General features: G+C 39.1%; 1 protein-coding gene across 3 annotated transcripts in view; it reads left to right on the plus strand.

The window, feature by feature from the left end:
- SNX10 (sorting nexin 10) overlaps positions 1-24577 on the plus strand; it is a 49370-nt gene extending 24793 nt beyond the window's left edge. For 2 of the 3 annotated variants that reach the window (XM_075212261.1, XM_075212262.1), the window contains exons 3-8: positions 1028-1119; positions 10588-10671; positions 11638-11742; positions 12379-12473; positions 22755-22958; positions 23413-24577. In XM_075212261.1, coding sequence (XP_075068362.1) covers positions 1028-1119; positions 10588-10671; positions 11638-11742; positions 12379-12473; positions 22755-22958; positions 23413-23527 — 695 coding nt within the window. In that variant the 3' untranslated portion in view covers positions 23528-24577. The remainder of the gene's footprint in view (positions 1-1027; positions 1120-10587; positions 10672-11637; positions 11743-12378; positions 12474-22754; positions 22959-23412) is intronic. The other variant, XM_075212263.1, reaches the window with a different exon arrangement.
- The last annotated feature ends 1175 nt before the right edge of the window (positions 24578-25752 follow it).

Consider the following 25752-nt stretch of genomic DNA (forward strand, 5'->3'; position numbering starts at 1 on the left):
ACCAGCCCAGGTGCCCAGCAAGGGGTTACACTTGCAGCAAGAGTTACTCAGAAGGAAGTGGTTCTAGGAGCCATTGAAGGAGCCTAGTGGTGGCAGCAGAGCCCCTCCTACTGCATTTAGAGGGGCACAATTAGGATAAAGAAAGGTAACAGTGGCAAGGCGAACCCAGCTGGTCCACAGCACCACAACAGGGTGGTACAGGAGGTCCATCCTGTCACACCCTCCTAATCGGAAATTTTATCTCAAATGGTTTCAGTACAGAAAAGCTCTTGAAATGTTCACATATATTTGTGGAAACAAAAGTAGCAGGCAAAAATTATGTGGACCTTTTTTGTTTGAGACCACTTGCCTTCCATGTGCCTCTTGGCATGAGTGAACACAGAGCCGTTGCTGAGATTTCCAGCTCCACCCTGCCAGCGCTTCCGTGTGCCGCTCCACCGTACCCCTACGCCTATTGCAATCCATTACTCTGGTCTTAAAGGGTTACGCCGCCTGCACCAGTTTTTGTTTATTTTACTTTCTATGGTGCAGAGTTGCCCAGGTAAGCGCAGCACCCTCCTGACACGCATAAAGCGATAATGTTCTGCCTGCCCTAAGTGAACAACGTCAATGCAAAATTCATCATGGTCACTCAGAATGTTTTCATTTTATTTAGTGAATAAAATTATTTTTCTTTTTAACCATTTTCCCAGATGAATAGTGCAGAGAGAGGGTCATTATCCAGGTCTTCCCTTCATTTCTGCAACAAGAGATGACTCCAGTACAGTCCTGCCAGCTGGCATTAGGTCACCATTACAAGTGGTCTATTAATAGATATAGGAGAGACCTGGGTCAGCTCTTCCCGGTATGACATACCCTCTACCTAGACGCTGTGCTCATTGTCATTCAGTTTCCACAGAAACACAAGAGGACGTGTTCTGCTTTTGGTATCGGAGTCAATGTTGAATGCTGTGTAATTAGTGGTTGCTGGAGAGCTGAATCACACTTTTCCAAGACATAGCTCAGGAAATGGATTCTGTCATTACAGCCTGGTTTCAAGCGTTAGTAGAAGGGAGCCCCCTGAACTGCCATTTTGACATGAAATGGATCAGGATTGGTCGGTGGATAACCAGGAATGAGGTTTGAGAGGCGGAAGAGGCTGTGATGCTTATCAGCTATTGGCTGCATTAATAGATTCCATTTAGCCTGAATGTAATAGTTGCTAACAGTGGTACTTTATCCTGGATGCATGAGGGGAAGAGTGCAGGGCACCCTGCATCGCCTCTCACCTGGTACCTCACCATGCCTTGGGTTTGCTAATGTCAGAGGACATCTTTGGATGCTTGCTGTAACTTCCCATGAGAATAATGTCCCAACCTGCACCAGTTGATTTTGTTTTTTCTCTGCTAACAAATGTATGCTTCAATTTTAATTTGAGATACTTGTTGAGCTTTCCCTTACCAGTTAAACTGGTCACACAACCAGGAGTCCTTAGAGCCAAGCACAGGATCATTCATTAACTTGGCCACAAACTCGGGTGGCAAAATTGAAGAAGATCCAGGCATTCGGCCACTGGAGCCCAATGTGCGGTTATAGGAAGACCTTAAACACAGGTGGATAGTGATCATCATCTGATCACATTTACCAGGATGCCCAATGACTGTTGGTTCCTAGTGAAATGATGGGCTGTGTTGTCTTGAATAGTGGTTCAGTACACACAATGGCTATCTCCACTGTGTGTAGGCAACAGGTAAACATTAATTGAGATGTCTGACATAACACCTATACATTATAATACAGTGCCTCTTGCTTTGGAGCACTTCCATTCTCTATTGCACTCTGAATCCTATATTCTTCTGGGAAGATACCAGATTTAAGCTCACTGACAAGTGATCTCAGAAAGTCTACCAGATGGTGGCTGTATGTTACTTGTTCTATAATCACAGTAAATTGGACAATATGTGTGAGTGCAGCTGAAGAATTATTCAGTGCTTTGAGATATGGTCTCAAATTCAGTGGGTTGCTTCCCATTTACCTTATTGTTAATTTAAAGTCTAATAATCGCCTTCTGGAATGAATACAATTTTGCTAGCAGCAAATGATTCAAAAATATTAAAGTGCAAATCTTGGAAGCAGGTTTTTTGTACTTCAGCAGCAGACATCTCAGCTGTCGCTTATTTAGTATCCCATTGACCACTTCTTTGCACTTCAGCTGGTACAAGTAATCGGTGTATTTTTTGTTTGATTTGACCCTCCTTGTGTGCTGATGCAGTTATCATTGAATACTACAACATGGGCAGAATGGTGGCATGGTGGTTAGCATTTCTGTCACTTGACACTGGGGTCATGGGTTCCACTCTAACTGTGGCCCTATCTGTATGTTCTCCCTGTATTTACGTGGATTTCCTCCAAGAGCTTCGGTTTTCCCACACTCCAAAGTTTGGGGTGTTTGGCTTCTGACAAAAATCACCGTATTGTATATGGGCTTTTTGGCTAAGATCAGGTGTAGATGCCTATGTATGGAGTGGGACTAAAGGTACCTGTAGGCGTTGGGCTATCAGCTGGTTCTCGGCCCATTAGGCTGGCTACTTGAAGCCTGTGGTGCTATTTGCACCTGGTGCGGCCTAAGCTAGGGGTGCACTGGTGATTAAGCAGCGACATACACAGAGTAAAGCGCTTTGTACTGAAGCACTTTTGATTCTAACCTCATTAGTTTTTATTTGAGGGTTTTGAGTTCAAGAGAGGGGGGTAGAGAAAAAAAATTAGGGAAGGGGTACGTAGCGGGGATTGGATATACTTCACGTTTAGCACAATTTACTCCCTGAAAAATCACTACCATCACAATGTAAACCGTTCTAGATTGTCAGGCGATTTAATCCAGTTAATGGGTTGGGTGTCCACCGAATCTGATAGATGGAGAAGCAGGGAGCCCAATTATGCCATTTAACCAGAGGAGACGATGCTGCCATGGAGCAGGGGACTCCTGTCGTCTCCATTTCAAAACTAAACTGAATTTTGATATAAAAAGAAACATTGGATAGTGGGAATCCTATGGAAGTATCCTTCCATAGTTGTCTACTGCCGCTCAGCAGTGATTACAATGTGTGCTCATGTATTTATATAATGTTTCAGATCTGTTCCGGAAATAAGTGAAGAGAACCATTAGCAGGGAGGGGGATAATGATATCTTGGTGACTTTATATGCCAAGGCAAAGACCTCTGTCCATAGCAGCTGAATAAGAGGAAATGTCCAATATACATGCATCCAGCACTTTTGATTTTAAGCTGAACCACTTTTCCTTTGCCCCAGGCTTTTATCCAGGTGCAGGAAATTTTTTTTATACTTCCGTCTGAAAGGCTGGGGCCTTCATGGCACTTATTTTACACATTCACTTTGCATGGTTTTGGGGGGTGGAAGGCAGGAGCCTTATGGGCCATCTTTGTCCCCTATTTACAGGGGAGCTGAAAGCTCCAAGCCTAGCAAAGGCTTTGGCTGACCCCTGGGGAAAGGGGCCCTCCAGACCCTAGCGGCGGAGGTGGTAAGCTTCACTTGGGCAATAACTCATGTGAATGATTAAATCTTCTCTGTAAAACAATGTGGATTATGTAGATGTTGTATATAAAATAACTGTTAATAAATAGCATTGCTTTGCTTTCTGGACAACAGTTTGCTTTCAAGTCTACAGTCATGACCAAAAGTTGACACACATTTTTCACAAAGTCTGCTGCCTCCGTTTTTATGATGGCAATTTGCATATACTCCATGAAGAGTGTCATGAAGAGTAATCAGATGAATTGCAATTAATTTCAAAGTCCCTCTTTGCCATGACAATGAACTTTATCCCACAACAACATTTCCACTGCATTTTGGCCCTGCCACAAAAGGACCAGCTGACATCAGGTCAGTGATTCTTTAACACAGGTGTGAGTGTTGATGAGACAAGGTTGGAGATTGAGTTAGAATAACAGACTGGAAGCTTTAAAAAGAGGGTGGTGCTTGAAATTATTGTTGTTTGCAGGTAACCATGGTTAACAGACAAGGAAACATGTGCAGTCATCATTGCTTTGCACAAAAAGGGCTTCACAGTCAAGGATATTGCTGCTAGTAAGATTGTACCTAAATCAACCATTTATCAGATCATCAAGAACTTCAAGGAGAGAGGTTCAATAGTTGTGAAGAAGGCTTCAGGGCGCCCAAGAACATCCAGCAAGTGCCAGGACAGTCTCCTAAAGTTAATTCAGCGGGGCTCCACCAGTGCAGAACTTGCTCAGGAATGGCAGCAGGCCGGTGTGTGTGCATCTGCACGTACAGTGAGGCGAAGACTTTTGGAGGATGGCCTGGCGTCAAGAAGGCCAGCAAAGAAGCCACTTCTCTCCAGGACAAACATAAGGGACAGACTGATATTCTGCAAAAGGTACAGGGATTGGACTGCTGAGGACTGGGGTAAAGTCATTTTCTCTGATGAATCCCCTTCAGATTGTTTGGGGCATCTGGCAAAACGCTTTTCCGGAGAAGGAAAGGTGAGCGCTACCATCAGTTCTGTGTCATGCCAACAGTAAAGCATCCCTAGACCATTCATGTGTGGGGTTGCTTCTCATGCAAGGGAGTGGGCTCACTCTTACAATTTTGCCCAAGAACACAGCCATGAATAAAGAATGGTACCAAAAAATCCTCTAAGAGCAACTTCTCCCAACCATCTAAGAACAGTTTAGTGATGGACAATGTCTGTTCCAGCATGATGGAGCACCTTGCTATAAGGCAAAAGTGATAACTAAGTGGCTCAGGGATCAAAACATCGAAACGTTGGGACCATGGTCAGGAAACTCCCCAGACCTTAAAATTAATCCCATTGAGGACTTGTGGTTAATCCTTAAGAGGCGGGTGGGCAGACCCCCCACCAATTCTGACAAACTCCAAGCACTGATTAGGCAAGAATGGGCGGTCATCAGTCAGTATGTGGCTCAGAAGTTGATTGACAGCATGCCAGGGTGAATTGCAGAGGTCTTCAAAAAGAAGGGTCAACACTGCAGATTTTGACTCTTTGCATAAACTTAATGTAATTGTCAATAAAAGCCTTTGACACTTATGAAATGCTTGTAATTTTACTTCAGTATAACATAGCAACATCTGACAAAAAGGTCTAAAAACACTGAAGCAGCAAACTTTGTGAAAACCAATATTTGTGTCATTCTCAACTTTTGGCCATGACTGTACCTACATATAGTACATTATTTACTGGTATATTATTTTCTGACAAGTGTAGGGGAGACTTGTCGGTGAATGTAACCTTCCCTCTTCAGTATGATAACTCATAGTTAACTTTTGTCTTTTGGTCAAGGTGAGAGAAGAAGTTTATTGTTGTTCATATGACTCATTGCTGTAGTCCATAAACCATGCATACTTCAATGATGCACTCACGCTTTTGTTAAAACCCTCAATAGTTGAAGTGGTTTTTTTTTATAGCACTTTTGGTTTTCTGTTGAATCCTTTGCTGATTTCATTCTAGCTTTCCAAGCTCTGCAGTCGATATTTAGGTGAGCAGGATGCTAGCATACAAAACATTCACGTTTTCATGTTGCGGATTGGTATAAGAAATATATTCTTGTTTTACCTCTGTTTTCTGCACTTGACACATTACTATTGTTTGTACTTTTTTCTTTTTCCAGTTTGTATTAATTGGAATCCTCCATCTCATTGAGCTTCTGTGACCGGTATTTCTGGTTTGTCAGATTGGCCGCTGTGAGCTTGATTTGTTTTGACAAGCAGCAACAGACATCTCAGACAGTTGTCGCTTTCTAGTGTCCAGATATCTAAAAAAAACAAAAAAAAACAACCCAGCCTTTATTAATAGCACTATTAAATGTATACTGTACAATAGTTGTCTAAATATATGGATTAACCTTATTCTAACAATTATAGATTACTGCAAAAGCAGGACTGTATGTGCAATACTGGAGGCCGTTTCTAACCCATCTACTATTTACACCACCTTAACACAGAACATCACTACCTTCATGTGGAAGAAATCCTAATTTGACACAATATTGACTGTTTCTGGTAAATATTGTATCAACTAAGCAATACAGTATACTTATAAGTGTCCAGTCCTGTTCTCTTCAGAATTCGGCTGGAAGGGGCCAAATGTTGAAGGTCAAACAAGATTTTTAGTTAAAAAATCTGGTTCAATGATGCAATGGGTTTTGGAACAATAATCGTTCCTTGTTGCAGGGTAGTCAAGTCACTACTGTGATATCGGACCAGTCAGTTGTTGATCGTCTGATTTGGCCGATAATTAGCTGAAAACACTGTAGTATGTACCTAGCCTTAGTGATAGAAGGTCAAACTTATGTACCTTTTTAGGTTTAAGGACAATGAGAGAGGTCAAGCAAATCGGGTGAAGTGAGATTTATGATGTCACCACATATGCTTTAAATTATGCTGATGTTTGTTGTTTCTTTATCGCAACATGGATAATGTTTGTTAGAAACTTCTTTACCATATTAGGAAACTGTAAATAAGAGTAAAGATCATTATATTGTGTAACGCATGCTGTTAAAATGTATAAAAGATTATACTTGTCTGCAGAAGGACACACTTTTGTGCTTCAGAAGTGTACACATCGGAAGTAAATATGAAGTCTTTATTCCATTCACGTCAAAAGACTTTGAACATTGTATTCGCCTTATAAACATCTAACAAATACTATAACAAACTGCTGCCCTAACCCACTCTCCCAAAGACTGGTCTTGTCTCACAGCAAAATATCACTGAACCACCAGACACTATTCATCCCAATTCTCTGTTAAATTCTGTTTCTCCAGTTATCCCACCTGTGTTAATGTATCCTTATTCCACCTCAATTAATGACATCCACATTGGTTAATATTTCTTATTCCCGTCTCTGCTACTGCTGTCCCTACTGACTTGGTGTTTAAGAGTTTCCTTGGAGTAGAATTCCCCTTTTTCATATGACTGATTAAATTTACATCTAACTTAAGTAAACTTTTTTTTTCCATAATTCAAGAAGTTCAATCTCCTGCCTAAGCTTTTTGCCCTCCCTCTCCACCCGTGCCCTGAACAGCAACATCTTAGACGTAAGCACAGTGTGCATTAACAGTAGTGAACTGCCTGGTGCTTACATCAGTACATTCATTGGTGAACATGTAAGGTCTCAGAACAGGGGAGATGAGGGGAACACCCTTTTGTCCTTCTGCTTGGTGTGCAGAAATACCAGCAAAGTGACGCACAGTTGCAATCTGTAAAAGCAGATCCATTTAGAGGTGTAAGAAGAAAATGGTTACTAAGACCATCACTTTATATAGTGTATTATATTTCTGAGTTACAAGACCATCATAGCATAAGCAGCAAATTCCTAGGTTGAGATTACTTGCCCATAAGCGAATCCTTACACTTTGACCATTGACACACACTACATTCTGATGACAAGTGTGAAACTACAGCTCTGAAACATGATTATCATATGAGGAATTCCACTCTATGGTCATTCTATGAATGAACATTTACTTTTCTAAGAAAAAAGTTAAGTCTGTTTCAAGATAGGAGGAATACATTAACCATTTACCTTCTGTTGTGCTTAGGTGTCACAAGTTTTTAAAAGATAGAAGGATAATGAATATAAAAGTGAGGTTTATATAAGGAGTTCCATAAGTAAAGGTTCTCTGGGTTTTTGGTGTATGGTCTTAATGTAGATTTGTAGGCAATGGCTTTTTTTATAGTATGTGACTTGTGACCAGTTACTCCTCTTTAATTAGTGGTTTTCAAAACATTTCAGGTCATGCATATTTACAAGCAATCCCATGGCCGCCTTCAATGGCTGTTGCTGTTAATTTGATCCCATTCTAAATCTTCTGCTTCTCTAAACTGTGCATTTCTGTTTAGTTACAACTCTTTAGTTGCGGTCAGCAGTTGTAGAAACTTAGAAATTGAAAAGAAATGACAAGTCAATCTGCAACGATAAGCATTTACCATTCAGAAGAACATCGTATAGTTTTATTTTGATTTTTAATCTGGACTGACAATCTTGTTGAACCATGGAACGATGTTGTTCCAATTCTGCAGTGTGTATGCACCACATAACCGGCAGTGTCCATAGATCTCTATGGCGTGTGCAGAGTCACAAATCTTTTCAGGCGATTGTTATGATGGATGAAGAGCACAGATCTGAAGGTAAAACGTGTGTACACATGAATCGGCATGCTGATCGGGAAAATTTTCCTGCGTACAGCTAAAATAAAAGGTATTGGTAATAGTTGTTCAGGTTTTACAGGAGAAGTATCTGTTCCTAAACATATGAAATACACTTCCTTTTAAAAATGTTTAAACACACACTTTTCTAATTCATAAAGCTGTATATCAATATTAAGAATATATTGACTGTGTCAATCAGGTTAAGGTTTTTCCTAATCCGTTTTGTTATGCAGCGCTCAAGCCTTTCAGGGGCGCACGTGGGACTGTAGTACAATACAGCACCGCCGCGGACGCTTCTTTGACAGCGCGGCAGCTGCTGTATAATACAGTGCCGCAATGTAGGGACACTGATCTTCTGGAGAACCAGAAATCCCCTCTGCGTGCGCCCCTGCCCTTTAGTAGTCATTCTCCAGAATTTTTTAATCTTTTAAATTACTTATATTTTGAGGTGGTCTTCAGACTGACAAACTGGTAATATAACTTTCCTGCTACTAATGCATCTTCCTTTTCAACCAAGTAATCTACTGGCTTGTCCCAGGTACTCAGCAATACTGTGAGTTATACGAGCTCTGTGTGAGCAGATGAACCCATCATCATAGTTAAGCAATTTCTCTTGTGCAAGTTTGTGGGGGGGTTTTTGTTTGTTTTTTGTTATAACAGCTTGAAAAAGTCTTTATTAAGATTATCTTTATTTTAGTGAATGACAATACAGTATATTGCACAAGATATATAACTGTGTATACCACATGCATAATTTTCAGAGTTGGGTAACTAAATATAAGCATACTGACAGCATATTTATTAAGGGGGTAAAATGGTATCGCTAAAGGATCAGGAGGAGGAGATTGAGGCCATCAGGTCTCCGTAAACTAAAGAGTGACTGAAGGGGAGAATTAGTCTGGATTGGTATGAACATGTAAAACTTTGGATCCAGCAAGCAACTAGAAGGTGTAGCTTTGTAATAAGACAATCTTCCACAGTCTATCGCTAGATTTGTAGGGGTCTGGAAGATGTCCACAGATGAGGATGTTGCCCCTTCACACACCCCAATGGAGGGCTTGGTGTCCTGGACTTCAGAAATGTCTATAATCTAACCAAATGCATCTCCCACTTGGGATCAAACTTTGGGCTCTCCTCTTGGAGTGCTCTGGATATGATCATGGTCTCCTTGTGTTTGTAGCTCCCGAAGACCTGGCATCCCCACCCCACTGTAACTTTCTCTCATTCCTCATGGAAATGGACATCTGAACTATATAATCTGTCAGCTCCCGACGAGCGGTGTCATTACTGTGGAACAAACCACTGCTCTCCCCTGGCAGGACTACCTAGACTCCAGGAAAAAATAAGAATTTTATTTAGGAGCTTCTCAGACTTGGACTAGACTTTTCCCACAAGCAAACACTGTCAGCAATTTTTACTACTCTGACACCCACACAGGTCTCCTTGCTCACAGTCTACACTTCATTCTATCTGCCTACTTCTCCCCACCCTTAAGGGACTAGTATCAACTCTTTACAAACTATTACACCACATCCCTGGGGAAATCCCCAACAAGGTCAAATGGGAACAGGAAAGAGCAGTGACCCCCGAATCCTGACGGCTGGATTTCTAGAAGACAGCCTGTGCGTGCATCAAAGAAAGCACATACATTATATTCAAGGTGGTATTTCGTCCTTTTCCAGGATATGTACTTACAAATACCTGGCATTCTTTCCTCTCCATCTGCCATTTCCTGGTGTCGGTTAACTGTCTTATCAGATTTAGAACATTCTGTGTGTGCGATTGTTCACTGAAAGATTCTTTGTGTCAAGATCATTTATTTGATAAGCGTATAGACGATGCAGCATGTGTGGGCATCATAATACATGGATTCAATATTTATACAAAGCTGTTGTCGCTTTTGTAGTAGCTAACTTCATCACTTCTACCTGTTAACATTGTGGGCTAGTTGGTGTGAAAGCTGTCATAAATGTCTCCCACAAAAACATTGAGTATTACTTACTGTTATGGTCTCTAGTTTTTTTTTTTTTTTTCATTTGGAGTTTTCTCCCTTCAAAAGGCTCCTTGCTGGTCAGATTACAAAATTTTGTGTGTATATACGTATATATTTTCTTTATACTAAATTCCGTTTTGAAAACCAGAATAGAATTTTTTGTCTTGTGCAATGTGGGAAAACACACACATGGCTTAGTCTTGTACAGCCTCTGTCAACTTCAGTTAGAGAATGCAGAATTTCCAAGTCATGTTTTGTCTGTTGACAAGTGTTCAGGTTTTTTTTTTTCTTCTGCTTTCTGCTCCTATAAAACCATACTTCCTCCTTTGCAGAGAGCATTGTAGAGCCACTCCTCAGCAGAAGCACACTCAGTGCAGCAGTCTAACTCTACATTATGCTGTTACAGGAAACAATCAGCGTTTGGGTACGAGATCCTAGAATACAAAAAGATGACTGGCATTCACACCTGGATTATGAGATCTGTATCCATGTGAGTATATTCGGATTTGATATTCAGTTTAAAACGTGAGAAAAAACTAAAGATTTTACTTTTTTCTTGCAGATTATTGGTTTTATGTTGTAACATTATCCATATAAGTAAATGTAGTAATAATACACGTTAACATAAATGTTTAAAGCCCTACAGATACAAATAACATAATTGAGCAAAGCTACAGTGTAGAATGATTTACAAGTTGGTATAACCAGTATCTGGAGAGCTGTTTCAATCCTTCATTACTTTCAGTACGAACCAATGTCCCAGAAAACTTGTACAGTTCCAAAATCTTTATACGTGGCCAGGTTTATTTTCTGAAGTGCTTTTCTGAAGTAAGCGGGGTTTTCATTTTGTATTTAATACTTTACAACACAGGACATTGACTTTTACCAGTGATGTAACGAACATTCCTTTTATCTGATTTAGAGAATCTCTGTGTGTGCAACTTCTCGTCATGTCAGCGTGTAGCTAGGTCTCACGCACACAAGTTAGTGGTTAGATGAAGTGCCTAGTTCCTGCAATGCTGTAACATTGTGAAAAGTGACGGTATTTAGACCAAGGGAGCGAAGCTGCAGTAAAAGCAGCTTAAAAAAAATCGGTAAACGATTAAGACCTTCATGTAAAAGTTAGTCGTACAAGATAGGGATCGAGAGGTTATTGCAACTTGGGGAATGTCCCTTTTTTAGGCCAAATTTATTGTCAAATCACGCGTTTCTTATAAAACACTAGAAAAGGAACTTTTTTTTTTTTTTGTAAATTATTATATTGTAACCAGTTTGGATGGTATATTTATTATACATTTGCTCTCTAGCCTATAATGACCGGAATACTATCATGTCCACCTATTATCTTTGGTTGAACGTTTATGCGGTTTCAGTTCTCTCGTGTTAATAAGCCACGTTTTGTCTTGTCCATCTAATATGGTAACGAAAAAAGGCTAAAAACAATTTTTTTCTGCAGACAAACAGTATGTGCTTCACACTGAAAACGTCGTGTGTCAGAAGGAGGTTCCGGGAATTTGTGTGGCTGCGCCAGGAGCTTCAGAACAACGCAGTGTTAATGCAAGTAGTGTTATGTTTGTGTTTTACATGTGTTTATCTATACACACACACTCTACCTGTCTAAAGATACAAACACCTACCATAATGTACCATAAGAAGGCAGTTTTTAGTTCATTATTTGTCAGTTTTCTTAATATTGTGTTACTGCCTTTTTGACCTGGCGTCTCTTTATACAGCTTTTAGACCTATGTTTCTTCATACTTTGGTTCTGTTGCTGTATCTCAGCAAAGTTCTGAAGAATATGTGACCAGTGTAGTGTGCAAGAGATGTATTAAAAGTGCAGCCATTTGTGTTGGATATTATGCACAACAAACGCAGTTTACAATGAGCCTCTGTGAATGTATGTATTATAGGTTTTGTGCAGTTTACCTGCACATCTCTACTTTGTATTCAAACTCCCCTTATTCCCCCTTATTGAGTGATAAGTCTACTCTTCTGTCTTTTCCTGGCATAGCTTGGACATAAAAAGCATTATACATTTGGCAACTAAGGTTTTTATTATAAATTCTATAGTTCTGATTAATTCTGTAGTTCGCTATGAGTGTTTTTGATAGTTAAGTTTGGTTCTGTAAAAACATCCTGAAATCCATTTTGGATGTAAATGCAGAAGGTTAATGTTATATTTCTTTGTTTCAGAGAGCTGCCAGAACTGCCACCCAAATCCCCGTTTTTTAACATTAGCAATGCACAGAGTGTGGAGCAGCGTGTTCGTGGCTTACAAGCGTTCCTGAATAAGTAAGTTTTATAATGGTGTGTGCGTCTGATTCATGCGCTGTGTAACGGCGCCATCTTGTGGCTGTCCTCATACAGGCAAAGCTTTCTCTTGTATTCTGCGCTCCATCCCCCACTTCACGCACCCATCCCCCCCTCCTGTATTGTTAACATCACGGTGAGGTGTACATGGAGAGAGAGAGACTGTAACACTCTTACGTTTTCTGCCGCTTACTTTTGTGGTAAGATGAATACTACATACAATATTTGTTTTTTATATGTAGATAACAATCGACAATAAATCTTTTATATTTTATAAACACCATTGTTTTGCGAAGAGTGTATAGCCCTTTATTTAGCGGTCAAAGCACAATGTGCTTTTAACATGGATTGTAATTTATGTTCTTTCCATGAAAATATTGAAATATGGAATTAGGAGGTGTTTCCTATATATAGGATTAGAGGGAAGGTGGGGCTATCCATTACACACTCCATGTCCTACTTTCAACTCAATGCTTCTGTGCTTACTGCTTTGAATACATGTACAAGAATGATAAATGGCCTCTGAAAATCTGTTATAAAAATATAGAGCTGTATGTTAATGCTGATTTTAAATATTACAACACAGTTTATAGATGTTGAACCTAAAATGAGGTTGTTCAGGCACTAGATATATGATAATACAGGTGGACTTGTGTGGAGCATTGTAGTTTATGTTTACTCTCAGGCCATTAAGTGATTAGGTTAATTGGCTGCTATCAAACTGACCCTAGTCTCTCTCTGCCTCTCTCTGCCTCTCTCTGCCTCTCTCTGCCTCTCTCTGCCTCTCTCTGCCTCTCTCTGCCTCTCTCTGCCTCTCTCTGCCTCTCTCTGCCTCTCTCTGCCTCTCTCTGCCTCTCTCTGCCTCTCTCCGCCTCTCCCCACCCCCAATGGGGCAGGGACTGATGTGAATGAGTTCTCTGTACAGCGCTGCATAATCAGTGGCGCTATATAAATAAATGGTGGTGATGATTTGATGGTGGATAGAAGGTCTTTCTGAATTTTCAAATAACCTCTGTGGACTTTTGTCTACAGATCAAAGCCTGAGTTTACAACTTATATCATTTTTTTCTTAAATGATACCTATCCAAGAAAACTACTTAGCCATGGCTCACAGCTGATGAAAACATTGCTGATGTATCCAATGGCATTACGTTTTTAGTTTCTGTCACTTTATTTTTATTTTTTTTTAACTATTATTCACCTAAAGCCATGAGGACTGTTTCTTCCATTGAAATCCTATGTAAGCTGTTATGCCCATATCACTTCTAGTAAGTAATGTTCATTACTAGATGATTGAGGTACAGAAGCATTAAGCAAAATGTTTTGGAGTTAGACTGGACAGTGCTTCAATTGGAAGTAAAGCAGTTTAATCATATAACTGCTTTAAGTAGCACAAAGCCGTAACTTAAAAAGAAAAATGCTTCCCCACTAGTCCTCCATTTTAATTAAATGAACCTAAAATATTAATAAACGGCACCCCCCTTCAGCGTTGCGCCCTGGGAAGTCGCCCCTATCACACAGCCCTGCAAATGTGGATGGGTAGAAAATATACTGACATTACAATTTGGAAGGCATTGAATATACATTTTAGGACATGGCCTATAGCCAGATTCTTTTAGTGCAGAATCTGCCAAAACTGACCTCTAATTTGCACATTATAAGTGAGCAGGCATTGTGTGAATCGGGGCTGTCCAAGTGTTTCATTGAAGTCGGACAGCCATACATTTTGAATTGTATCCTATGTGGTCAGCTTTAGAGTGAATATGGGCAATCAGATTATTTAAAATGGTAGTATATCGAATTGTACAGCAAGAAATAGGTTTGACCATCTATTCAATGTGATTACATGTAGACGGCCAAATACATTAGGTGGAACATGTTCATCCAGAATTGTTGAATCGAAACTGATTGAAGAATGTGTTGTAATCCTACAATTAAAGTCTAATGACCCTATAAACTTTTCTAACTTAGGCATGTTGCTGAAAATGTCTTTGTGCTCCGTCCGAATAAAATTGTAAAGTGTTAGATAACATTTAAACATTATCTCTATTGGCTTCGATAAGTCAGTCTTTATAGGCCAACAGCCTCAGATTGTACAGTAATTTTCAGTGTATATAAAGTGTTGTGTGATTGTACATATCAACTTCGGGGGGGAATAAATCCTGCTACATTTCCCTTGGTATGTATAACCTCTCTCAACACGTTGTCTTATTTAACACCAGGGGGTAAATGTATCAAGCTGAGAGTTTTCCGGCGGGTTTGAAAAGTGGAGATGTTGCCTATAGCAACCAATCAGATTCTAGCTGTCATTTTGTAGAATGTACTAAATAAATGATAGCTAGAATCTGATTGGTTTTTCAAACCTGCCGGAAAACTCTGATGCATTTACCCCCAAAATGTAAACAATATGTAGTCAGTACTTTTTTATATTTTCTCCAACGCAATCAGTATTAAACGGTCATTCTCTATTCTCCTCGGACAAGATAATTTCTTACTTTAAGGGCTAGATTTACTAAGCTGCGGGTTTGAAAAAGTGGGGATGTTGCCTATAGCAACCAATCAGATTCTATCTATCATTTTGTAGAAGGTACTAAATAAATTAAAACTGGAATCTGGTTGCTATAGGCAACATCCCCACTTTTTCAAACCCGCAGCTTAGTAAATCTAGCCCTAAGTCTATTTTCTTAAGCATGGGGAGGGAAACTATTTTTATGGAATATCCCCTACTTGTGGTTATTATCCAGGGGTTGTCCACATTATATTGACACCTAATTTGTTATGCATTTCTGGTATTGAATTTAATGGAGTTTAGTATGTTTTGGAACTTTTGCTGTATGTACCAATAGACAATCTCTCCATTTTAAGGCAGTTGTTGTTTATTAAATTAAACCACATCCCTTCTGTGCTAAAATATAGTTAATTCAGTTTCCAAACTTCACATCATATTTTCTTGTGCCCTAAAAAGTTGAGTTTTCACCTACTTCTTTGGGCTGTTGTTCTGCCCTGCGTATGAGTAGCCTTATTTTATTTTGTTAGAAAAAGCACAATACGGTCACATCCACAGACAAGTGTATAGTGAGTGGCCACATTGCCATAAAAAAAAAAGCGAACAATACTTTTAAATTTGAATGTACCACTTTATTTTGGGTCCATTTATGTGTGTATGTATGTAGTATGTGCAAAGGCTTAGTAATCTTCTTTTGGCAGCAATCACAGCTTTCAAACCTTTCTTGCTTGAAGAATTTACACCACAAAATTTTCTAGCCACAGATGTTCTAGACTGTAGTGATCCATGTTTGATTCCACACATTATAATAATATTAGAGTCTGCGGACTGTTAAGGCCACTACAAATCCTACATGTTTTAGTCCTGTAAGTAATTCATGGTTGACTCAGGGTGTTATGCTCTGATTGTGGTCTTGCTAAAATATCCAACCGGTTTTGAGATTTGCTTTGGTCACTGGCTCCTGTTGATGTTTTGTTGAATCCATTCTTCCTTCCTCCAGAACAGTGTTTCTTGTGCAACAGGCGGCCACAACCCTGAATCATAATAGATCTAATCCATAGTTAGCAAGGTGTTCTTTTCTTGAAATGCTTCACCTGGTTTTTCAAATATGGCCAAAATGTTCAATATTTGTTTCATCAGTCCACAACATTTTGTTGCAAAAATGTAATGGCTTTTATTGAAGTGGTTTTTTTTTTTTTTTTTTATTCCTTCCGATTTTATCTGTTTGGATGAAGATCATCATTTATATAACGCCACTGATTCCGCAGGGCTGTACAGAGAACTCTCTCACATCAGTCCCTGCCCCATTGGAGCTTACAGTCTTAATTCCCCAACACAGACACACAGATGTAGTAAAAGTTTTCTTCTGGCTTTAGTAAGAACGTTGTACTGTGGATCACTACACTGTTGTCCGTTAGGTCTTTTTCGGTGACATGTGGATTCTGTTGGCTCATCAGAGCGGTTAACAGGCAGTGCTATAATTTTATAGCCTCCTTTTGCATTTTAACAGCTAATTATTTTTTTAGTTTTAAAACCTCAGTCAGCTGCTGAGAGGTACCCATGGCGGTTGATCCTTCTAACACCTAGCACTCAGTATTTATTCCACTCTTGAATAGTCATCTCCTGACTTATTTTACGGTTCAACAAGTCTGATCAGTTTTTTTTGAGCGCCTTATTAATTAATCAACTGGAAGAGCGTCACATTTTTGCACATGTCACATTAACCGCTTTAGTAATCTTTTTGAGGGTTTTTTGTGTGTTAAATTCAGGAAACAGGAATTGTGCAGAAATTTCCTGTTTAAGCTTGTACCATGCAGTGGTTGTGTTAAACTAAACATGGAATTGGGCCAGGATATATATACAACCGTGTGTGTGTGTATAGATAGATATTGAGAGATTTATTTAGTGTCTTATTTGATCACAGTATAAATTAAAAAAAATGATTGTGCACTTTTGTATTGTAAAAGAGTTAGAGCCTTCAGACCTTGTGTGGGAGAAAATCCAGCATGCATAGATTACGGTCTATAATATTTATCTTGATCGTGAACGTAACCGCACTATTTTATTTTGCGTAACATTCTTCATGCTAGACATGGGAAATGCAAAATTTACAACCACAAAATAACCAGTATACATATCCCCTGTAACTAGTGGGTATGGTTATGTTTTATGTGTGTAGCATTATGCATAATGACCTCATGTATTTGTGATTTTTCTTACTGTATTATGCCCTGTATTTGTGCGATTGTCCGGCGCTACAGAATCTGTGCCCCCTTAAAAAAAAATATAAGAATATCAATGAGTTTTCTGTGAATCCTCTTATACCATGTATGCCCAGTAGAGGGCACCAAACACTGACAGTTCACACTGCTCTACATTGTATATGCCTGACTACAAATTAACCCCTTTCACAGCCATATGTGCTGCTTCCATTTGGACATTCTGCCCCATATTTAAGATGTGTTCAGAAATGGACAATACATCCAGCATTTTGGTGCATTAAATTAAATGCTTATGTATGCGTCTATCTTGTATTCCCTTAGTGATCAATGATGGGGGACTTAGATGGTAAACTCTTAGCCCTCCAGTTGCGTGATCTGTTGGGAAAGCATTAAAGTGAAGTGGAGCAGACCTCACAATGGACAAATACACTGGAGCACCAAGCCCTTGATAGCATTGTGTGTGCTTATTTATACTGTCCATAAGTCAACTTATCTGTAGTGTTTTTCCCTTAAAATGACACACGTGTCATATATTTGTGTGGTATGTATGTATGTATGTATGTATGTATGTGTGTGTGTGTGTATTATTTGCATCCTCTGTACCCACCAGATATATTCTATTTACCTTGGTGAATTAGGTATTTGCTGCCTTTCACATTACAGCACATAAACTCCAGCACTTTTCAGTGGACTCTATGGCCCATATTAACGTCACATATTAATCCTAACAATCTATTTAGTGAAAGGACATGCCTGCTATCCGCATTTCCCCTTGTGCTATTAGGCCAGTGCTGGCTAACCTGTGACACTCCAGGTGTTGTGCAACTACAAGTCCCAGCATACCCTTCCAGCAATAAGCTGCTATATATTGGCAAAGCATGCTGGGACTTGAAGTTTCACAACACCTGGAATGTCACAGGTTAGCCAACACTGAGATAGGCAGTTAAGCATGGTCACGTTTCCAGTCTAATAAAGTGCAGCCGTCACCTGCACACAGCGGAGGCTGCCAGTCTGTGGCTGGCACACATGCAGCCTGTCCGTTCACTAGGAACCAGTGGCCTCACTTATCAGTGAGACAAGCTGACGACACTGGTCCTCGGTGAATCGATAGACACGGCTGCCATCACCATGTGTAGAAGACTAGCACACTATAACAGGACCTTTGTAATGGGATGAATATAGTGTATAAATACTGGGAGGTATTAACACCAAAATTGTAAAATTCCTCATAGATTTTCAGGTCCTAACAGACCGATGAAATGAAATTCTATATATGTAAATGTCTTCTACAACAAGTCAGGATCTGCGCGAGCTGTACATATATCTTCCCGGCAGCTGTCGCTGGCCTCCACTCTTGTAACAGGAATCATTTCAAACCAGTGCTGTCTGGCATGATAATTAGTCTAATATTTAAATGTCTTGAAGCATTTCACTGGTAATTTATTTATGCATTTTACATATCTATTTTAGTGTAGGTGAAGAAATTCAGGGTGCCTGTTGCCAGTCAATTGCGCCTCAGTCTTGACTTCCAAAATGTATTATGTACTGGTCTCCTGTCTGTTTGTCACCGTTTTTACACTGTGTGTGTGTATGTATGTGTGTGTATATATATATGTGTGTGTGTGTGTGTGTGTATATATGTATAGGTGTGTGTGTATATATGTATAGGTGTGTGTGTGTGTATATGTAGTCAGTATGGAACAAACACAAGGGAGTAAATTTATCAAGCTCTGGGTTTGAAAAAGTGGAGATGTTGCCTACAGCAACCATATTCTAGTGGTCATTTATTTAGTATATTCTACAAAATGACAGCTAGAATCTGGTTACTATAGGCAACACGTATGTGAATGCTGACCATAGTGTGCACCTACTTATAGAATGCAGTGTTAGTGCTGCGTACGTGTCGCACCAGCACGTATACACTATGTGAATGCTGACCATAGTGTGCACCTACTTATAGAATGCAGTGTTAGTGCTGCGTACGTGTCGCACCAGCACGTATACACTATGTGAATGCTGACCATAGTGTGCACCTACTTATAGCAGGCAGTGTTAGTGCTGCGTACGTGTCGCACCAGCACGTATACACTATGTGAATGCTGACCATAGTGTGCACCTACTTATAGCAGGCAGTGTTAGTGCTGCGTACGTGTCGCACCAGCACGTATACACTATGTGAATGCTGACCATAGTGTGCACCTACCTATAGCAGGCAGTGTTAGTGCTGCGTACTTGTCGCACCAGCACGTATACACTATGTGAATGCTGACCATAGTGTGCACCTACTTATAGCAGGCAGTGTTAGTGCTGCGTACTTGTCGCACCAGCACGTATACACTATGTGAATGCTGACCACAGTCCTTATTCACCGCTTATCTGCATCCCATCTACTTATAAAGACCTCTTGACTGACTCAGACCTGAAACTTCCTATGGATCACAGGAATATAGCTGAACCAATCCAGAGACTCTAAACGTACTGCGTGTCCACAGCAGTATGTAATAGGTGATCACGCTGATTGTCCTGCACTTGTCCTGAAGGGACAGAACTGCATTTTCCACTGTTAATTGGCTTCTTATTAGAACACTGTTTGCTTGTATAATTAGTGCTTTTCATTTAAAGAACTTGCATTTCCGTTAATTATCTGGAGTACTCTGTACGTAATTAAACATATGGTTTGGCCTCCTGTTGTGGTAACCTACCTGCAGGCATTTCTGATGGTGACCTGCACTAGTCAGAGAACTAAAAACAATGGTGGACATGGCTGTGGAGGGTCTGGAACAATTAAAAACCTTTTACATGTTGGTTATACCTCTTCTTGTTTTTTTTTTTTGTTTTTTTTGGGCACATCCCAACACTTAATTCACTTAGATTTGTTCCTTTTTTATTTATGTATTTATTGTGACACTTTAGTTTGTTTTGACATCTCTGTGTTATGAATTGTATTACCCACTTGCCACCTAGGGCTGTTACTGTACATCAGAATGCATTACATGTATTGTGGGCATTGCTATTGAACCTCTTTGGCTGGTAAATGATCTCTCATTCTTCTTTTGCGTTACTGCTGCCAACTCTCCAGACTCCAAATTTTTCCTGTCCTGCCTCTGATTCATTGGCACACTTGGCCGTTATAATGATTTAGACTGGGCTTTGCCCATACTTGTTTTTAAAGAGACTGTTTGTTATTATGTGGCACACTAGGTATTTATTTGAAGGATATATAGATTACATAGTAGTTAAGGTGACAGAAGTATTATTCACCAGAAACCACTACAGCTAGGATAATTTGCTCCAGTATAAATTTACATGATGAATATGCCCCTTGGTGTCTTAAGAGAACCATTACATTGCAGGCATCCTTTACAGTCATTTGTAACTGTAGGGTATTGACCAGATGCCTAGTGAGACCATGGAGCAGGTGACGCTGCAGGGTGAGAGGCGCTGGGTAAACATGTGCAGCTCTTAACGGGGCAGAAGCAGGAAAGCGAGGCTAAATCCTCATGAATATAAATGGGAGAGTAGAGTCTGATTCCACCATTGATGTAATAAGTGAGGGATATTTTACTATCTCTACAGAGGACACAACACCTAACAGAGATTGAATATTTTGCTTGGTCCTCTTCTAATTGCTGTATGTATGACCGTCCCCAATTGCCAAGTTCTTCAGTCAATTGTCAGCAGCCTTCAAATCTCCATTTAATATATGGCAGGAATCTCTCTATTAGATGGACTCGCTGAGATAGTTTTAAGAACTTTGTTTTTTAAAGCTAGCCACACACTAAGCGGTTCTGGTCCCTGCGGAACAAAACCAATGTTAAATTTGGGGGTCACATACTGGAGACCAAATATGGCTGGATTGGGTGGTTGAGTCTTTGGACAGAGTGGCCGGATCACGCCCTAGCTCCCAGAGGCCTGTTGGTGCGGTTATAAGATGACTGCACAACTAAGCAGGAGCAGACATCTTTCATCTGCATTTTCCTATATACCAAATACTCTGTGCTCATTCTTGCAGCCACACACTGCAATATTGAGATATATATCTGTAATAGCCGTCAGTCAGTAGGTTCAGGCCCTATGTTAGGTGTTTACTTGGTAAATTAGTGAATATGAAGTATAGGTGTTGTCCGTGATGGTATGCTTCATGTATAGTAGGTTTCTATTTTGCAAGCTTGTCAGTATACCAGTCAGGCGATGCGGTGGTGTTTGTCTGGAGACATCTCGCTTGTATCTCAGACACCTGCTTTGTCTTCTACCAACATAAGGGAAAAAATATACCTTCTCTATTCATATACCTGTGATGCTTCACACTATAAAACTGATTTTAATAGGGTGAGTAATGTGTTGAACCATTCATTGTAAAATTTGAATTTATTGTGTGCTTGAATGAAACCAGTTGTCCAGAAATCTCTGAAAACCAGAAAGTTAAAAGTATATTATTGCTGCTGTTTGTTGACTTTGCCTAACAGTCATGTTTACCAAGACTATGAGAAGCTCTGCTAAACAATTTGAGGAGGGCAATGCCAGGGGGTTTTAAATGTGCTTTGTAAATATTGAACACCCTCTTCCAGAAAACGCTAAGTCCCAAAAGAGATGATGTATCCCATACCTGTATTTGTAAAGCCATAGAGTAAGTACTGCCAACAGCAGAAAGCTTGTATATGGGCTAAAGGGGGTCTGGGGTCTGAACGAGATGTTGGCCTTGGTCACAGCGACCTAGCTCAGGCTATTCATATTACATTAAATGGCTGTGAATTTTAGTCATTTAAAAATCGTGAATGGATATTCGCAGACATTTAACAATCACAATTTTTTTTCATTCTTTGTGTACTTTTCATTTCTGAAGTTCTTTTTAGATATTTTAACGAGGATTTTCACCTTCAAGCGCCTTAATGGATTTTCCTAAATATTTTTAAATATTGTTTGTGGTGCTTTCTGAATATATTATAAGAAGTGGCTCAGACACAGCCCATGTGTTTAAACTCCCTTTAATAATTCAGTTTGTTTTGTGTTTTATTTATATTCTTTTATTGTAGTTAAATTCATTTTATAAGCACATAATAAATATAACATTGTAGTTTTTTTCCAATATATTCCAATAAACGAAAATCATGCAAACATAGTCCAGAGCAATAAAATGTTTTATTTGTGATGTAATTACAGAAAACATACAAAAAAAAACTTTTAGGAAACATTTGAGGGAATATCAGTCAGTGCCAGTCTAATTATTTTAGTACATTTGGTAGTCCTATAGCGATATATCATGGCACAGTTGTAACTTCTCTAAATCTGGTTTATACAGTGTTTCTCCAGGTTAGGGCTTACTCACCTTAAAGCAGAGAGTAGTCATCTGTGTTCAAGCAGGAGCTATTGCTGCCATGCTAAAGATTGTATAGGGAACCGCTGCATGTAACTAGTGCTTGGTTGTGTGTGCGCAGATTGGTGTTTAATTTCCTGCATGTTTTATTTCTCATTATTGTACCACCCTGCAGAATAGCGCAGTGACCTGTTTAATGACTTCCTCTGTGTGTCTCTCAGGGTCATGCAGTGCCCGGTGTTGCTCTCCGACAGTAAGCTTCACCTTTTTCTACAAACCCAGCTCACTCCGGAAGAAATTGAAGCCTGTGCATCTGGACAGACAAAATACTCTGTTTCTGAAGCCATTCATAAATATGCCACATCAAATCGGCGCTTTCCTGTGGAGAAGGAAGAACAAACAAGTTGTCACTTGGTTTCTGAGAGGTACTTTCATGTGTGGTAGCCCCTCTTATTTTCCCTTGTTGGTGTAATACTCAGATAATGAAAAAATTAATTGACTGAGATTTTATTGAGCTGTGACAGCTTCTCATAAGAGCCCTCGCACACCTCCACACTGAATTAATGGATGCAGTAGAAATTCAATTATCTGCATTCTGATTATGTGAATTTCATTTAGTCAGACTTGAATTATTCGCGTTTAAATTATCTGGTTTAAAAAAAAAAAAAAAATCTAACCACACTCCAAATTGCTAATTAAAAGTCCAAATTTCCTGTCTCTCTTTCTGACTGGAGATAATTAAAGTTCTCCTCTGCTACTCAGCCTTTGAGTGTGTTTTGAAAACCAATTTCCTTCTCCCATCCCCCCCACCTTTATTGCACACCCTCAATGTTCTGTACTTCCCGTCCACCCCCTAATGTTTTTGTTTTCCCCCAACAGTTCATCCTCTTCTCTAGAACACAAAAAAGACGTCCGTTTTCTACATGGCTGTAAACCTGGGAAAGAACATGGAGACATGTGGAGAACAATCTTGGCTCCAACCAATCCAAAGTAGACAATTGCTCCTCTACTGCATAGACACCCAAGTGCAATTCTCTATAGTCTACCGTTGTTGTGACCAGTGGAAACTTTTCAAACTGCTTTGATAGAAAAACAATGTTTGATTTTTAGTGCATACCATTCTGAATGCTGACAGGGAATCAAAGCTTGGAAATGCAAACTCTGGGAAACCGACCTAAATTTAGCAAGCAGTTCGCATGGCAATAAGGGTGCTACCTATCCAAAATCTATATTATGTCTATTTAACAGGAACAACAAACGTTGCCTAAATCATAGAGCTGGAAAATATTATAAATATATCCATAAATTCTACAGATGTTACAATTATTGTTTTTAGGTCATTGATAATGTGTATCTACATTATGTTAAACAATTTAGAATTACATTTGGGTGGAAAGTAGTTGCATATGAACTTTCTTATATTTTCAATAGATATAGATTTTTTTTTTTTTTTAAATCTTTATTCTGGTAAAGTATAATTCTCCTTTTTGTTTTTTTTGTTTTTCACCCCCCTCAAGACAAAGCTACTAGTACAATGTTGTTTTTCTGTTACGTATTCAGAAACCAGGTCTGCAGTATATGTTGCACTTGTGTAGTGTTATATTACTTTATTTATTGTGCTGTTTATAAATGAACCAATCGAATAAGCTGTGAATTATGTTTAAAGCAAAATATTACTGTCCAACAGGATAATCTGGTTGTTCTGTTTAAGAGATGGTTTTGCATTTTAAACTCATGCACTGGATACGTGTCTTACTAACCCAAAAATACACACTATTCACTTGGCATAGCCTGTAGCATTGCTTGTAAACTCACAAATTTCAGGAAGATTGAATGCACTTTGGCTGCTTAGAATGTGAAAACCAAAGTAACATGTGAGACACCAATGAGGACTCTTTGTATGTTCACTAGGATATCCCTCTCAGTGGGCGATGCTGCCTTTTTTTCTTGTATATCATTTAATAAGTGTATTTGTAACTTGGTATTGAAAATGTACATTTAATTTGATTCTGTGTATTTAAATAAAGGTTTGAACACATAAAAAGTTCTCATGTTTAGCTATTAATGGGACGGCTCAAAGAATGAACTATATCTTTACAATTTATAAACCTAATCTTAAACACAGTTATACTGAGCTCTTGGAATATTTTTGTTGTTCATATTGAATGTATAAGCTGAGTATTAAAATACAGGGTGTGCATTTCTGAAAACAACATTTTTGTAGACCCATACATAATATATGTATTCCTGTGTAGTATAAAAATCTTGTTTTCAGATGAGTTAAATGGTAGCCAATTACTGATGCTTTAATGAAGAAAAAAAAAAGTTATCCCAACTTTTGCTATCATATGTCAATGTTTGGATCATAATAAGATGCTATAAAACCTCTTTGCAGAATGTAATCTCCAAAGACCTAATCCAAGCTTTGCCGCCCCTGTACAGATTTTTGCAAACTATTATATAAAATCTATTTTAAAATAAAGGCCCAACACATTAACACTATGTCCTCCGTATACAGTGTGTCAATGTATGTTGGTACTTCTGCATGCAGCCTGCCGGTGTAAGGAGGATGTCAGATTTTTATTGAATTACAATTTATTTATTTTTTTTCATTTTATTACTGACTAATAAAAATGTCAAATTTCTCTGTGAAACTACAATTGGCATCCCTGACATAATTGCACAAAAGGAACCAAAGGATTAATGGATTAAGTCATAAATACTCTTTGTACACACACAAACATTACTTCTCTACCATGCATATATACTGTTCAGATACAAAGTTAAAACCATGTCTTCAATACACAGTAGCACTTTCTCAATTTCCTGGAGTTAATGAAATACCACAGCATGAATATTACATCCAGAAAGTGTCCAACTTAACTGTTTGTAACAAGACCTATTTTGATAAACTAATACAAACTGTACATCTTTGTGGCCCCCCTGAAAACTATTGGTAATATTTACTTGAGGAATGAATTGTTTTTCTTTTCTATGAAAAACAGATGCTTTTTTTTTTATTTTTGGTCATAAGTAACCATCTCATCTACAATACTATTCCTATAATAAACGTGACACTGTTTCAAAGTACTTTTGATTCGATTCCAAGTATGACTGTGGTATGTGTCTATACCGTACACGTTGTACAAACTAGCTACACATGTGTATATACGTCTATATATTGGCTTAGATCCTTGATGAACATGACATGGGTTTGTT

Source organism: Mixophyes fleayi, chromosome 5 (assembly GCF_038048845.1).
Source record: "Mixophyes fleayi isolate aMixFle1 chromosome 5, aMixFle1.hap1, whole genome shotgun sequence".
NCBI classification, from domain to species: Eukaryota; Metazoa; Chordata; class Amphibia; order Anura; family Limnodynastidae; genus Mixophyes; species Mixophyes fleayi.